The sequence below is a fragment of the Salminus brasiliensis genome, chromosome 19 (genome assembly GCF_030463535.1).
Source record: "Salminus brasiliensis chromosome 19, fSalBra1.hap2, whole genome shotgun sequence".
Lineage (NCBI taxonomy): Eukaryota > Metazoa > Chordata > Actinopteri > Characiformes > Bryconidae > Salminus > Salminus brasiliensis.
Genome location: NC_132896.1, coordinates 19,753,648 through 19,768,291, shown reverse-complemented (window position 1 = coordinate 19,768,291; position 14,644 = coordinate 19,753,648). Strand labels below are relative to the sequence as shown.

Sequence of the window (14,644 nt, the reverse complement as noted above, 5' to 3'; positions counted from 1 at the left end):
TATGCCAATGTCTCTACATGTCAGTAGAGGATAGTGCTGCCATCTGCCTCTAAAACGCAACTTTATTTCTCATTACACGCTGGCAACAACAAAAGGTGGTAAGGAATTAGGTCTAACTCATGTAACAAAACCACACACAGAACAATAGCACACTGTCGCTGGTCACTGTACTTTTTCTTTTCCTTTACTTACTCACTCTGGTGCCCTACTCTGCCATGGATTCAAAGACGCGAAGAGCAAAATCCCCAGATATGTCAGCAGGCACGCTCAGTTTCATGTCCCACACCTGAAATGAACAACACTGCTTATTTCTGATTCTCCTTCTTCCATGTCTGCTGCATCCATGGCAGTATAGGACCCCACGTTCTGGCTGCTCGTGATGTCCTGTACCGATGCACATCTGCTTTCATGCACTACTCTACTCGACTTCTCTGATGCTTGTCTTTCTTCGTTTCTTTTCTAAACATGTCTTTTCCGAAGCATACTGAATGTGTGGGTCGATCATTGCACGCTGATCTATCATTGACGTCGTTCTCGTCAGGGTGCAAGCCTACGTGTTGCTTGGGTTATTACTGTGTTTGAAGTGACATGTCAAAAATCAGTGTGCACCTCATCTCACTGACTATCTTACAGAAACTAACCACATGTAGCGCACTTTTCTTCCAGGGCCAAATGTGAGCAATTGTGAGGAAACTTTTGTGAACCTTTGCTGGAATTCCCTATGAAGGACTTCTGAAGTGTTATCTTATCTTCAAGCCATCAGCAAATAAAAGGACATCTTTTATATGGCCATGTTTATGTTACAAAATCATTTGAACAATCAGGGTCACTTTTGACAAAGTTTTAAGTACCTCTAAAAAAATACCTGCAAAAGGTCTCAACACAATTTCGGTTGCTTATTTTTTAAGACAGAGTTCTGCACAATATGGCTGTTGCCATAAATCCTTAGAAGAGACATTGTCAAAGCTGATCTGACTGAAAGGATTGGGTAGTGTAAAACGTGAAGGAATTCTCCAATAGGAGTGGATGACCTTCAAAGTTTAGCGTGAAGAAGTCTTAGAAGTCTTAGAATCCTCAAATACATGAATCTGAAGGTGATAGTCAAGAATCTGTGGGTGTCAGAAGTCAATAAATAGAAGAAATTCCTTATTTTGGAAGGCAAACGTTCCGAAAATACACCGTTCTACAGCTACAGCAAGGTATTCATTAGAACTGCCAATAAGGACATTCCACACTGAATATTAGTAAATAGAAGTACAGTACTAAGTTTCACTACAAGTAAGAATTCCCCTACCCATGTGATGATTCTTTTATGAATTTATTGTAAAAAAAAACAAAATGTGGGAATAAGAAGATCTAGTCAAATTTAGGGTCTGTTCATGCAGAAGTCCAGCCTGTAACAAATATCACAAAGCTTCCTCACAAATAAAAAGGTCATATTTTATCCCTATTTTATATTTAGATCTACTTATGTACTTTTTTAGATATTTTATAATATTTTATATAAGTTATAAAATTAACATAACACCTAATTATGTTTTTACATATATGGAAATAGAATTAGATATTAAAATGTGGTAAAATTTGTATAATTTATTTACAGATTTATTTACTAACTTCTTCCAGTCTTCCAGTCCAGCTGAGTTATGGACCAAATAGCCTTTCATTCTTTCTAAACTGCTTTCTTCTCTTTCATACATCCCACCTCGTCATAAGAGTAGTATATGATCTGAATGACTATTTCGTTGTTTGCACTACTGTGTGTGTGTGTGGAGTGAGTGCTTTAACGTTGGAGCAGTGATTGGCTTTTATGCATGCCAGAGTTTTATTGCTTATCAATTTCTTCTGCCTGTTTGTTTAACTTTAGTCCCAGGAAGAAGTTTGTGACTTACTTCATGCAGCCCCATTTCAGAACATCCTTCCTAGAGTCTACATCAAAGGTGACGGACACTGTCTCCGAATTCAGGGATCAAGGATAATTGCGTTATTAAAGTCTGCTCTTGGTAAGATGAGTACAGTTGCTGGAGTTGTTGATCTTGAGGTTTAATCCAGTGCTGCTGTTCGGTCTACAGAGGGCGAGAGGTTGGAGGTGAGGATGAAAAGGCTGGAGGCGAAGTACGCTCCCCTGCATCTGGTTCCTCTCATTGAAAGACTTGGGACTCCACAGGTGAAAGACCATCCATGCTCCTTTTAAAACTTGTGCAGAGGCTGAACCGATTGTAGATTTAATCAGCACAGATAAAAAAGGAGCTAAAAAGTCTGACAACTGTAAGTTGATACGATTAGATATGGTAAAACACTCCAGGTTGTTTCTTTACTGACTGATATTACTGTCAGTTGTTGAATATGGTTGTCAGGTATCAGGTAGTCTCTTGCCACAGGCCCCCTAGTGGTACAATGGAAATGAACCAGCTTGAAAATATGTTTTTAACTGGCTTCAGTCTGCCACTATAGGAGTCCTGGTGCATGCATGTTCACGCTGCATGTAGTATGATGGTGTAGAATTTTATTTTTCTGTTTAAAAAATGTACAAGGCTTTTGTTCTTGTTGGCTGCGCTTTGTTTTTTCTTGCGTAAGCAAACAGTTATATTTCGTTTTTTATCAGAGACTTGGTAAAAGATGCAGTATTTGTAACGTATGTTCTTATTCATGTGTTTTCCTGTTCAGAATGATAAAAAATAATCTATGAACTTTCAGCTTGTTAGATAACAGTCAATAGAAATCAAGTAAACGTGAGGCACAGAAACAGACTGTCCTGCAGTAAACGAAACAGTAAAACTTACAATACTTGTTAGGTCCTACTAATCCCAAATAGGAGAAATTTAAAATGCACACCAAGCAAAAGTCTTAAAACTTTCAATATGTGCTTTTAAAATTTCTGTGAGTTAATATCTCAATCTCCCCGACAGCAAATCGCCATCGCGCGAGAGGGTGACTTGTTGACCAAGGAGCGCCTGTGCTGCGGCCTGTCCATGTTCGAGGTCATCCTCACACGCATCCGCAGCTTCCTTCAGGACAGCGTGTGGCGCGGCCCACCGCCCACCAATGGCGTTATGCACGTGGATGAGTGCATGGAGTTCCACCGGCTCTGGAGTGCCATGCAGTTTGTGTACTGCATCCCAGTGGGCACGCACGAGTTCACCGCTGAGTACGTTATTAACTTTAACCTGATTAGCATAGTGCCGTCAGTGCCGTCTCAAGACAGCATCGCTGCGTTAACCTCAGCTGTTTTCTGTGTTCTGAGGCTGCCCTAATAAGATACTTGCTGTACCACTAACAGTAGTCTTTAAGCTGTATTGGTTTTAAACATCTCAGGTTGACCCAGGTTGCGTTTTAGTAGCTGTTTAGATGTTTGTTGATGTGAGGTATTAAAATGCTGCTGTAACCGATCTTTCTGTATTCTAGCTAAGTGCCGTGTCTCTGGTTCTGTGTTTAGGCAGTGTTTCGGGGATGGTCTGAATTGGGCTGGCTGTGCCATCATTGTGCTGTTGGGACAACAGCGACGCTTTGACCTCTTCGATTTCTGCTACCATCTCCTCAAGGTCCAGAGACAGGACGGCAAAGATGAGATCATCAAGAACGTGGCAAGTTTTCTCCCTGAGTGTCTGGATCTGAAGTGTGGGCATAGTTGTTAGGTTTGACACTGCACCTATGAGGCTAATGTAGCTAAAAGCCATTGGGTAGCTAACCCGATATCTAAATATAAATATTATAAATCAAAATTTGTTCTGCTGTTGCTGGTGTAGTAGGTAACAACACTGCCCTCCCATAACAAACTAGGGTTTAACTGGCTGGACAAGCACATCAAGCTAAATCAATAAGAGTGCTTAACGCTGTATTCAGAGTAAATATAAATCCCTTAGACTCTTAACGCTGTATTCAGAGTAAATATAAATCAATATAAATAATTTCAACGCAAAACACAGCACAGGTGGGATTCAGGCTTTGATACAACTGCTACTACTGTCTTTAGCTAGATGACACTTTTTATAGATAATGGTGTGTCCTACAGTGTCAAAAACCACACACCCAAGTCTGTTTGAGATAACCGAGCCTCATAGCCACGGCTGCAGTGGGAATCCTCATATTTTTCATCACATTAGTGATCAGTGTATGATTTGCTTTGTCTTTTGTTTTCAGCCCTTGAAGAAAATGGCAGACCGCATCCGAAAGTACCAGATCCTCAACAACGAGATCTTCGCCATCCTCAACAAGTACATGAAGGCTGTAGAGACGGACAGTTCCACAGTAGAACATGTTCGCTGTTTCCAGCCTCCTATACACCAGTCTCTGGCCACCACATGTTAAAAAAGAAAGAGAAAAAAAGTCTACCACTGCCCCACCTTCCTCTGGTGGGGGACGGTTTGCTAACATGAGCCCTTAAAAGGCGAAGGTCCTTTACAAGCAGTTTTCAACCACTTTTCTTCAGTGGCAGACATACCTCCACACTTGTCCCAACATTATCCTCAAGTGATACGACAGATTTGTACAAGCTGTCCTCTGAGCCTTCAGTCTCTGCATTTTAACACCCTATTAAGAGTCCTTAGAGATCAGAGCAGGTCCCGCAGATCTTTCCTGAATTCATTACAAAAAAAATAAAAATACACGTGTGCGGTACAAGACAAATGAAAAGAATAGCATTTATGTTCAAGTCAAAATGAAAGAAACTACTTAAATATATTAAATTAACCAGAGCGGATATACTAGTTGATATTGTGAATTTTTATTATTTTATTATTTTTGTTAGTCCTATAACGTTTCACACCCAGACTCACAGATCTCAAATCAGCCTTAGTTCTGTTTTTTTTTTTTTTCTTTGTTTGTGCTGATTTCGTTTTGCATGCCACTCCCCCACCCCCCCTCCCCACCCTCAACCTCAACTCCAGAAGTCTTCTCAACAGTCCACTTCTTCACTCAACAGTCCACGTAATCCATCGGCCCGAATAACAAGCAGCAAAAAGAAAGACGAATTATGGACTCTAAATCCTTTCTCTAGTTTCCGTATTTATTCATCAGCCTTCGCATTTTCAAGAGAACCATTTCCTCGTCGCTCTGCTTTCCAGAATTATTTTTACCTTTTCTACCTTCTGATTTACCTTGTAAATGTCACTGTTGGACAAAGTGAAGTATTGAGCGTGGTACTTGTTCTTTTCTATTATTGCGTAATATGTATACTCAGTATTTGCCTCAACTATGGAAAAGAAGCCCCATCTATGGTTGCACTTAGTACCATCTCAGTTTCTGGACTGCTTGTTTTTATTTTCACTTTTTAAATTCACACCGTGTGCTTAATCCGTGGAGCTCTTTATCGTGAACTCACCAATTCTTAATTTCAAGGGAAATGAAGGACGTTTTTTAAATACCTCTTTGTCGTTTAGCACTGCGTCGACCTGAGCACAACACAGACTCTACGAGGAGAGGCCACTCCTGATTTTGCTTAAGGGAAATAGCCACTGTTTCAGAATTGGAATCACAAAAGCTCAGCATTCCCCTTCATTCCGTAGGTCATCGGTTTTAACAGTGTTAGTGGAAAATGAAACGACAATTCTGACCCCTCTTCTCTGTACATACAGGCAGTTAGGAGAAAGCTACTGTTGTGAGTGGATCCTCATGAATTCATCTCGTAAATTTTTTTTTTTTTTTTTTTTTTGCATTCGTTTTTTTTTTTTTTTCTCTTTTTTCAAGCATCTGGTTAAAGTGATGGACCAGTTTCCGGGATTCTGTTCATACATCCAAATGAGTTTTTTTTTTCTGGCTCCTTTAAAAAGGCTTACTTTGTTAATGATAATGGAAAACAATGAAGTGAATTATGAGGCTTTGTTTTTAAACCCTAGCATGACGGGTGTAACTTATTGTCATCCTGGATCTTATTGTGACATGAATTTTTGTTCATATTGTTGTACAAGTGATCATGTTTTGAAATACAAGAAGAAAAAAACTGAAAAGTAATAAGATGTACAACAAATGGTTCTACAAAAGGAATTGAGAATTATGTTGTATTTCCATGAAATAAAAAAAAGATCTAACCGAAACCTCTGATTTGTTTTATTCATTATATTTATTATCTTATTAATGTGGAATTAAAGATGTAGACCCAGAGGTGTTTTAGAGAAGCTTCTACTCACAGTTGTTCACAGTGGTGGTGAAGGAAGGAAGTCTCTAAAAGCTGTTATATAAACATGTTGCTCTGATATCTGACGCATTCCTTTATGACAGTTTTAGGTCATGTTTTGGCCTAAAAATGTTGTTTTTTAAAGCCATTCATTGTGGAGAAGGACATGCTGGCATGGTAAGGCAAAATAGTACCCAAAGAAAATGTGCTGTTTCTTAACAATTGATTTATTAAGAAAAAAAATAGTGAATTTTATCTTTATTATTTTTTTCTTGTTTTTAAATATGTGCTGTTGTGCTGTTGGTGATCTTACAGAAGGCCTTCATTTCCTTATTCCACCAGAGAACAGTCTCTGTGTTGTGGATTTGGGAGCAGGCTGTGTTTTGCAGTGGTCTTCCTCTTTTCACTGAGAGATCATGAATATGAGGGAAGTGATTACAGTGGGCGGCAGAGCAGCAGTGATAAGGCGGTAGTATTAGAGCTGATTAGCAGAACAGGAAAACACTCCTCATTACTCGGCTAATGAATGATCTGTCTCGTCATCCGTCTCACACCTTGGCTAACGCTGAATGGGCTCTGCCCAACAGCCCTGTGCTGGAAAATCACTCGAGCTAGTGTGAGATCCAGCAAAGATCTGCAATAAATGAACATTGCTTCTAAAACTGATCTAGCTGTTCAGAGTCAGAGCATGAGTTTCTTTCTCTTCTCTTCTTTTCTTTTCTTTTCTACCCCGAAGCTCTTTTAGACATTGTTGGTTCAGAGCTAATGAGTTGAGGGGGGGAGGCGCGGGGGGGGGGGGGGGTAGGAGGGTGGTGCTTTTAAATAGTCTGCAGAGTAAATGTTTGCTTTTCGCCAATAAAAATGACACCCAACACCCCCCCAGTCCGCCAAACAGCTGTCTCTCACAATGAAGAGAAGGCTGGAGATGAAGGAGAGAGGAGAGGAGATGAATTGGAAATGACTAATGGGTGATAACACATTGCTCGCTGCTTGTAACTGGAAACGGAAAAGAAAAAAATGATGGGTTTTTTTACTACAAAGTGAAGCCTTCACAATTAGACGTCATTTCTATTAAAACATTAAAACATTTTTTTCTGCTTTACTATTAGTCTTCTTAATGCCGTAAATGTTATTTATTCTATTTAAAAACATTTTATTTTATTACATTTATTATTATTATTATTATTATTATTATTATTATTATTATTATTTTGTTTTTTAGTTTTATGATCCTGAAACCAAACTACAAATATATACTTCTAACACAACACGCAGGTCTATGAAAGTGAGGGTTAAATTGGACGGGGGGTTTGCTTAATGTTTCAACGAACTCTACACTTTTTACAGGTTCATATTGTGTGAATCATATTTTAAGGCATTATTCTACATTTAAAAAAATTATATATGTTAAAAAATAAACGAAGATAATTAAAGTTTAGATGAGCTGTGTTGAAAAATACAAGAAATTATTTTCAGAAGTCGAACAGTAAAAGTTATATTTTTTATCAAATGAATACAGAAACATTGTGAAATCTTTACCACACAACCTTTTAGACTAATACAGTGATATAAGAGACCCTCAGACCCTCAACAACTCGTCCGCTTCATGCAAATTTACTAGCGCGCGGATGCTGGGTGGGCGTGGTTTGCCGAAGTGGGCGGGAAAAACAGAGGAGAAAATCTCTGATTCCTGTGAGAAGGTCCATCAGTTAAGACCACAAACCAAGAAGAAGCTGATTTTGAGGAAACCAGGGCGTCGTTTTCAGTTTCATACAAATTGTATATCATTTTGTGAGCGTTTGCAAATCCTCTCAACTTCTAGAAGGTCTGTAGAGATGATGGGCGGAGTGAAACAGGAGAGAGGAGACGAATGGCCTTCGTTTTACTCCGAACAGGTACGACCAGACTCTCTTCAGTCACACTGTCAGGACTGGAAAAAGTTATCGACACAGTTTATTTATTTATTGTTTATTTAAGATATTTCATAGATTTTTCTGCGATTTTTAGCAAATATAAAATAGAGAAATTGTATATTTAAATATATAAAGTGTAGCTAGCTAAAATGTTTTTGCTCCACTTTTGCTCTTTTTGTTTTCGTTCAGTCCTTCAGTATTAAAAAATCGTGGGACCACCGAGCAGCGAGTAAACTAGACAGGCTAAAGCACAGAGGTTCATCTCAAATAAGTCCTTAAAAGTTCTTTCTTAAAAGTCCTGAAGATTAAATTAGCTCAATAACTTTTATTTAACTAATAAATCTTTAATAAAGTACCCAGATTTAGCTAAGCTCAAAGAACGATTAATAAGTCGACGAATAAATCAACTAATAATATGTATATAATATCCTAAATACATTTCTGAAAGAAATACATTTACAATTCATGTATTTTATACACTTAAATAGTTGGATAAATAAATAAATAAATCAATCAAACAAACAAATACAATAAACAAACAAACAAGCGAATAAATTAGGCTATTTGAAAAGATCAGTGGCCTGCCCTTTTCACATCTGCAGGTTTCCCATGCAGGAGTGTGTGTGTGTGTGTGTGTGTGTGTGTGTGTGTGTGTGTGTGTGGAGTATGTGTGTGGTCCGCATGCACTTCATTGATGGACTCTGTGATTGTGCTCTGCGTTTCTCGTGTGTGACTTCCACATTGCACGGCCTCTTAACCAGGGAGGCTTTTGAGAAAAAGGCTGAGACACAGGGAGTTAAAAGGGCAGAATTATTACCCACCATGTGCAGGCAAAAAATGGACAACACAGGACAGCAGGCACGTTTCAAAAGAGCCCTCTGTCACTCCCTCTGACATGAAACAGCAATAAGGCAGGACGGTGAGTGACTTAAAAAGGAACAAAACAGGGCTGAAAGGACTGAGCGGCCTAGTAGGATAATGGGGTTATCAGCAGGGTGGGTGGCCCGAATATATTTACATGGAGTTACCCACGGCCAGTGGGGTAATAGAATCAGGGCCAGGGCTCTTAAAAGAAGTGTGGACTGCGATTAGGTGGCAGGATCCCAATCGATATGAAATGCAAGATCCCGAGCCTGACTGAGGACTACATTAAACTAAACAAAACGAAAGGATCGTAATGCCCTTCCTTTTCAGGAGCATATTCTTAGCTAGACAGGTTGTCTCTCAAAGAATGATTTGGTTGTTTTCTTTACAACGTTCAAGTATTTTTCTGTTGCTCATAGATGGAGGACTTCTCGTTTCAGGTTTACTGTGGAACAGAGAGTGTGCGATTGAGCAGCGCACCGTATTCCTCTCCTGAACACCCTTATCAGATCTTTGGCCCACAGAGAGAATCAATGACAGGAGGAGATCCAGGGAGACTTCAGGGCACAGCAGGTGTCCTAGCCCAGCATCCTCAACAGACAGGCCCTGAGACGAATCATAACGGACCGGAGTTTCCCGACCTGAAATCTGTGTACCGGCGAACCTTCAGCCATTCCAAGCCTCCGTATTCCTACATCTCGCTGATTTACATGGCCATCCAGCAGTCGCCAACCAAGAAGCTCACCCTCAACGAGATTTACGACTGGATCCGCCAGCTCTTCCCCTACTACCGGCAGAACCAGCAGCGGTGGCAGAACTCTATCCGCCACTCGCTCTCCTTCAACGACTGCTTTGTGCGGGTTCCTAGATCCCCAGAGTCTCCAGGAAAAGGTTCCTTCTGGACCCTACACCCGGACTCGGGTAACATGTTCGAAAATGGCTGCTACATGCGCCGCCAGAAGCGCTTCCGTTGCACTGGTGCAATGTCACCATCTGCAACCAAGAATTCATCCAAGAAGGTGGACGGGGAGATGGTAAAGGAGGAGTGCAAGAAGAAGAAGTCAGAGGTCAAAGCTTCCATCACTTCATCTGTCTCCCCTGCACCCACACAGCTTCCCAGCCCAGCAGCCCTACCCCAAGCTATGGATTGCCCTCCGCTGTCAAAGTCACCCTCAGACACCTCACCTCTACAGCATTCTACCCACACACTGACCCCGTTTCCCCCACCGCTTACAGATCCCTCCGCACATCTTCCAACCGTACCATTTCCCAGCATGCCCACAGCCAGCCCTGCGCTTCCACCTGCCGCCCCCCGTCCCATGGATGCCTCTGGTCACGGGGAGCCCTTCTTCCACCAACCCCTCTCCATGCCTCCGCTCATGGACTTCCAGTGCTACGAGGCTCCTATGAGTTACCCTGTTTACTACCCGTCATCAAACTCCAACATTCATCACTATAATCCATATATTACAAGCAGAGAAGAGCCCTCGTATGCAGGAGACTCCATGTACTACTCTGGACTCAGCATGTGTTCTGTGCCAGTTCTAAGCTCCTCCTGAAACCCTTTACATTATGCAGAGGTTCTGGGAAGAAACCTTACATTATGTGTATGCTCTTTACATGTTTAAATGAAATGTGTGAGTGAAAAGAACCTTTTGAAGTTTAAAGAACTTTCACATAAAGGAAAGATATTTTTCCTAGATTGCTAAAGACCCTTCCAATGGACGTCTGAGAGTACCATTGTTGTAAATGAAATGTGCAAGTGTGTACTAATTAAAGGTTTGTCCTAGAACCACTTGTCCAAGCCAAGTGAGTGTTCAATGTTTATTTTTGCTGTATATATTTTTAAATGTTAGATAATAAACATGCCCTCAAAACAAAAAAATGTGGTTGCTCTTGATTTGTCTGACAGCGATGGGAAAAGCCTCCAACACTGTAAAAAATGAAAAGGCAGGCCACCTGAAAATGCTAAAGTTAATGGTTACAGAGCATTTTTTGAGTTCGGCTTAGTTTAGTCAAGTTAGTTCTACATCTGAGTTAGATCATCAATACATGTTGAGTTGAGCCTCAAAAATATTAGTAAATAAACTGCGGCGGAAACTGATGAAGTATTTTGGAAGATTTGTGATGAGTTCCTCTGCCCGAATTAGTTCACTGTTAAGTTCCACCTACTGATTCGAGCCTCCCCTATTACATGGACCCCATTTACCCCAGGTCACTTCATGCGTCTTGAGTGTCAGGATTATATATGGATAAGGCCAAGCCACATACGCACAGATACACATTACAAATACAATCACTCAGACCACTTCAGGAGGTGGTCTGAGTCGCATCTGAGCCACACGTTATAGCAGTGTAAACACATCAGTCTCTCCAACACACAATCGACAACCAAAACCCCTCCCAGTACAACCCAAACACCATAACGAGCAGATTTGCATATTCTGTTCCACACAGCAATCGGATTTCAGTCTGTCTAATCTGAGACACATTTGATTACCAAGTGTAAATGCATGTGGCCAAAATCTTCTCCAAATACTAGGTCTTATGAAGTGACGCGGTGTAAACTGGGTCATGATGTCCCCAGACTGGCAGGCTTTTGACAATAGAGAGCTAATTTCCTGCTGGAATGTGATCTCCTCACATGCCATGTGCAGGCAGTTAGACTGCCATGCCACTCTAGCACCGTAAAATTACAGTTCTACTTAAATAAACCTTTCAGGGGTTTTTTTTGACACAGCAACTTTAGGGTCTAGGGTGGCACAACTGTCTAACTGCCTGCTTGACAAGAGATGGAAGATCTTTAGTTTAAATCTTTACAGTCTGTAGTTAAGTGTTACTGTGATTTAGTTTTGCTGAAATTGTACATTGAAAATGTGTACTTTTACTCAGTAACGCAGAAAGTGTTTGTTTCCTCCTACACTTTCACTAAGACCTTTAGGACACTCATTACTAATCTCTAAAATCAGAGGAATGGAGCTTAGAGATCAATCTGAGGCCAATTGATCTGAAAGCTTCAGAATAATTCTGTGAAAGCAGTAAAAATAGCTCCTCTAAGTTATGCTAACTACTGTTTGTGCAAGCATCTACCAGAACTGCATCACTACTGCATTATTACACTGGTGAAATTTTATATACATGTGGGTACATGTTAACCCACTCGTGACTATCAAGTATATTTGCAGCTCCGTACACTATAATAAAATAAAGATGCTAAAAGGTGCTAAAAGGTTCTATGAGTGATGCCACAGAAGAACCACTTTTGATTCCATAAAGAACCATCCATTTTTGAGAGATATGATCTTTAAATTAATAAAGAGCCTTTACATCAAGAGAAAGTTTTGGGGGTCTTCTAAATCTCTATGACAAACATGGTTCTTTGTGAAAGCAAATGTGGTTCTTCTATGGCATCCCCTTTATTTTTAAGACTGTACTTCTACTTTACTTTAAGTCACATTTTGATGTGTGACCCATGCTTTCACTTAAGGGCAGTTTCCCTATGCTTTTTTCACCCAGGATTTCTTGCCATGTTCCTCATGAATTAAGTCGTATACTCCAGAAAGATCTGTGCTTCCACACTTGCATTCCTTCTCTCCTGTAACCGAGGAAGTACCCAACAAGTTTAGGACGCAATAAAGGTCCCAGCGTTCAGAAGGCTACTTACATGCATGCATATGCTGCACCAGTGGTTAGATGCTAGACCTGAAGCCACATTAAATGGTTTTAATGGAACAGAACGTTTATCTATCTATATCTACATCATTTCAAATCTTCAACCATTTGTTTATAAAATGAAATTCAGATTTTTTTTTTACATTCCTCAAATGATTTCGCATTGTGTGCTGAGAAATCACACTTACTTTAACTGAGCCATTGTCTTTCCCGCATTGTAATGTAGAGACCTCAGAGCACACAATGACATTCCTCATGCTGCTCCTAACAAGATAGCCACAGAGTGTGAAAACCAGCAGCCTGAGACTGTAGTTATCTTCTCTACCAGACAGACACCATTCACTCCTGACTACAGGACGACAATGGTGCGATGGTTAACATCCTTAACAGTGTGTAGAGGTTAGGTAACCGATCAACAACGTTCAAATGATAAATGTACCAGAACTAGGCAAACTCTCAAATACCAATAACCATTTACGTGAATGGCCGTAAGTGCAGTGCTACTGTGTGACCTGTCCATTAACAATGACCTGACCATTATAGCTAACCAGTCGACATCTTATTAAGACATGGCGAGAAGGTAACATCCAGGATCCAGGCCTGAGTGAGACGAGACCATAACGCGACTGGTGTGTGGTATGTCATTCTGCTACATGGTAATGCCGGGAAGGTTATTCAAAAGGTCCTGACCCCCGGCCCACCCCTCCTGCTCTAACTTTTGTTGTCCTGGGTAAGCAGCATTGTGTACGAGTGTATGTGGACAAAGGGATGACACTGGCTTCAATGACGGACCTCCCCAAAGCAGTGTCTTCCTCTGTGGGGACACAGGGACACCCACAGCGATCTGAGCAGAGGCCACAGGCCCCTCTGTGTGTGTCCAGTCCGGAGAGAAAAGAGTGAGGGATGGGGAGTTCATGAGTTTTGAGGGTTGCGACCGCCACAATGTGATCTATATCCTGGCTGCTGAATACAAGGCGACCCGGCAGCCTTTGGCGGCTCACACACTATGGCGGACGTGGATACGACTGACAAATGAATGGTCTTTAATTCATTGACTTTCTAAAAAAAAAAAAAAACATGCGTGCACAGGGCAGACGGTGCGCGATCCGTGACAGATACGGTGCTATTCAAAATCACAACCTGGATGGCAAAGCTGTTGTTCCTCAGCCCGTTTCGGATCGGGAAAGGATGGTACATATGTAATGAGATTACATATTTGAAAGACAAAAAGAGTGTTTTACAGTCAGACAAAAAGACACTAATCAGATTATAAGTGCAGAAGTAATCAGATTAAAAGATTATTACTATGTAGAATGATTCTACCTGACAATCAATGACAGTCCACTGCAAGAGAGAGAAAAAATAGACAGACTGTACTGCATCTTTCATTTGCATGTAGCCAACGCGCTAAATTTTGCGCTTTGAGTTTAAGAAGTGTGCAGTATATGTAGATTATTATTATTATTATTATTATTATTATTATTATTGTCATCATACAATTCATTTATGTACATGTAAATCCCATTATACACTGATCAGCCATAACATTAAAACTACCAAGAAGTGAATAACTGTATTATCTCTTTATAATGGAACCTGTCAAGGGGAGGGATATACATATAAGGCAGCAAGTTAATAGTCAGTTCTTACAGTCGAAGCAAAGGATCTGTGACACTTTGACACGACAATATATTATGCAGGTATTTAAATTCATCTGTGTATACTTATTAAATTAAAAATGATTCAGGAAACAGATTTTTTTCCAGAAAAAAGCAGATATTAGCTCATAATTCATTTCTCACATAAAGATTACAAAAGGTAAGATGTTTCCACATCATTCACTGCAAAACCCATAGTAGTTTAATGTGTTAGCTTCAGGACTAAAAAGTAGTAGCATTATTTACTATTGGGACACAGCACAGCAGCAAATAGCTGTTATAATTTTAATAATATTTTTTATAACTGTAATCAAGCTAAGATCATTTGCTCAGGGACAAAGACTGAAAATTCAGAGCCAAAAAGGCCAAACACTTTTGCATTGTGGCTCTGGATAAGAACGTCTGCTAAATGCCTTTAATGTAAA

At 40.3% G+C, this 14,644-nt stretch overlaps 2 protein-coding genes across 4 annotated transcripts in view; both read left to right on the top strand.

Moving 5' to 3' along the window:
• cyfip2 (cytoplasmic FMR1 interacting protein 2) overlaps positions 1-6,032 on the top strand; it is a 35,423-nt gene extending 29,391 nt beyond the window's left edge. For 2 of the 3 annotated variants that reach the window (XM_072663875.1, XM_072663874.1), the window contains exons 25-29: positions 1,868-1,940; positions 2,073-2,167; positions 2,910-3,148; positions 3,437-3,584; positions 4,141-6,032. In XM_072663875.1, coding sequence (XP_072519976.1) covers positions 1,868-1,940; positions 2,073-2,167; positions 2,910-3,148; positions 3,437-3,584; positions 4,141-4,308 — 723 coding nt within the window. In that variant the 3' untranslated portion in view covers positions 4,309-6,032. Of the gene's footprint in view, positions 1-95; positions 1,738-1,867; positions 1,941-2,072; positions 2,168-2,909; positions 3,149-3,436; positions 3,585-4,140 lie in introns of those variants that run through there. The other variant, XM_072663876.1, reaches the window with a different exon arrangement.
• A 1,915-nt stretch (positions 6,033-7,947) lies between these two features.
• On the top strand, positions 7,948-10,448 carry foxa (forkhead box A sequence). The gene is made up of 2 exons (XM_072663849.1): positions 7,948-8,007; positions 9,330-10,448. The coding sequence occupies exons 1-2, from the start codon at positions 7,948-7,950 to the stop codon at positions 10,446-10,448; spliced, it is 1,179 nt and encodes a 392-aa protein (XP_072519950.1).
• The last annotated feature ends 4,196 nt before the right edge of the window (positions 10,449-14,644 follow it).

Excerpts from the sequence above, each read along its gene's own strand:
- foxa (XM_072663849.1), top strand. The coding sequence starts at position 7,948 with ATGATGGGCGGAGTGAAACAGGAGAGAGGAGACGAATGGCCTTCGTTT. Across the intron at positions 8,008-9,329 it reads CTTCGTTTTACTCCGAACAG|GTTTACTGTGGAACAGAGAG; the intron begins GTACGACCAGAC and ends TTCTCGTTTCAG.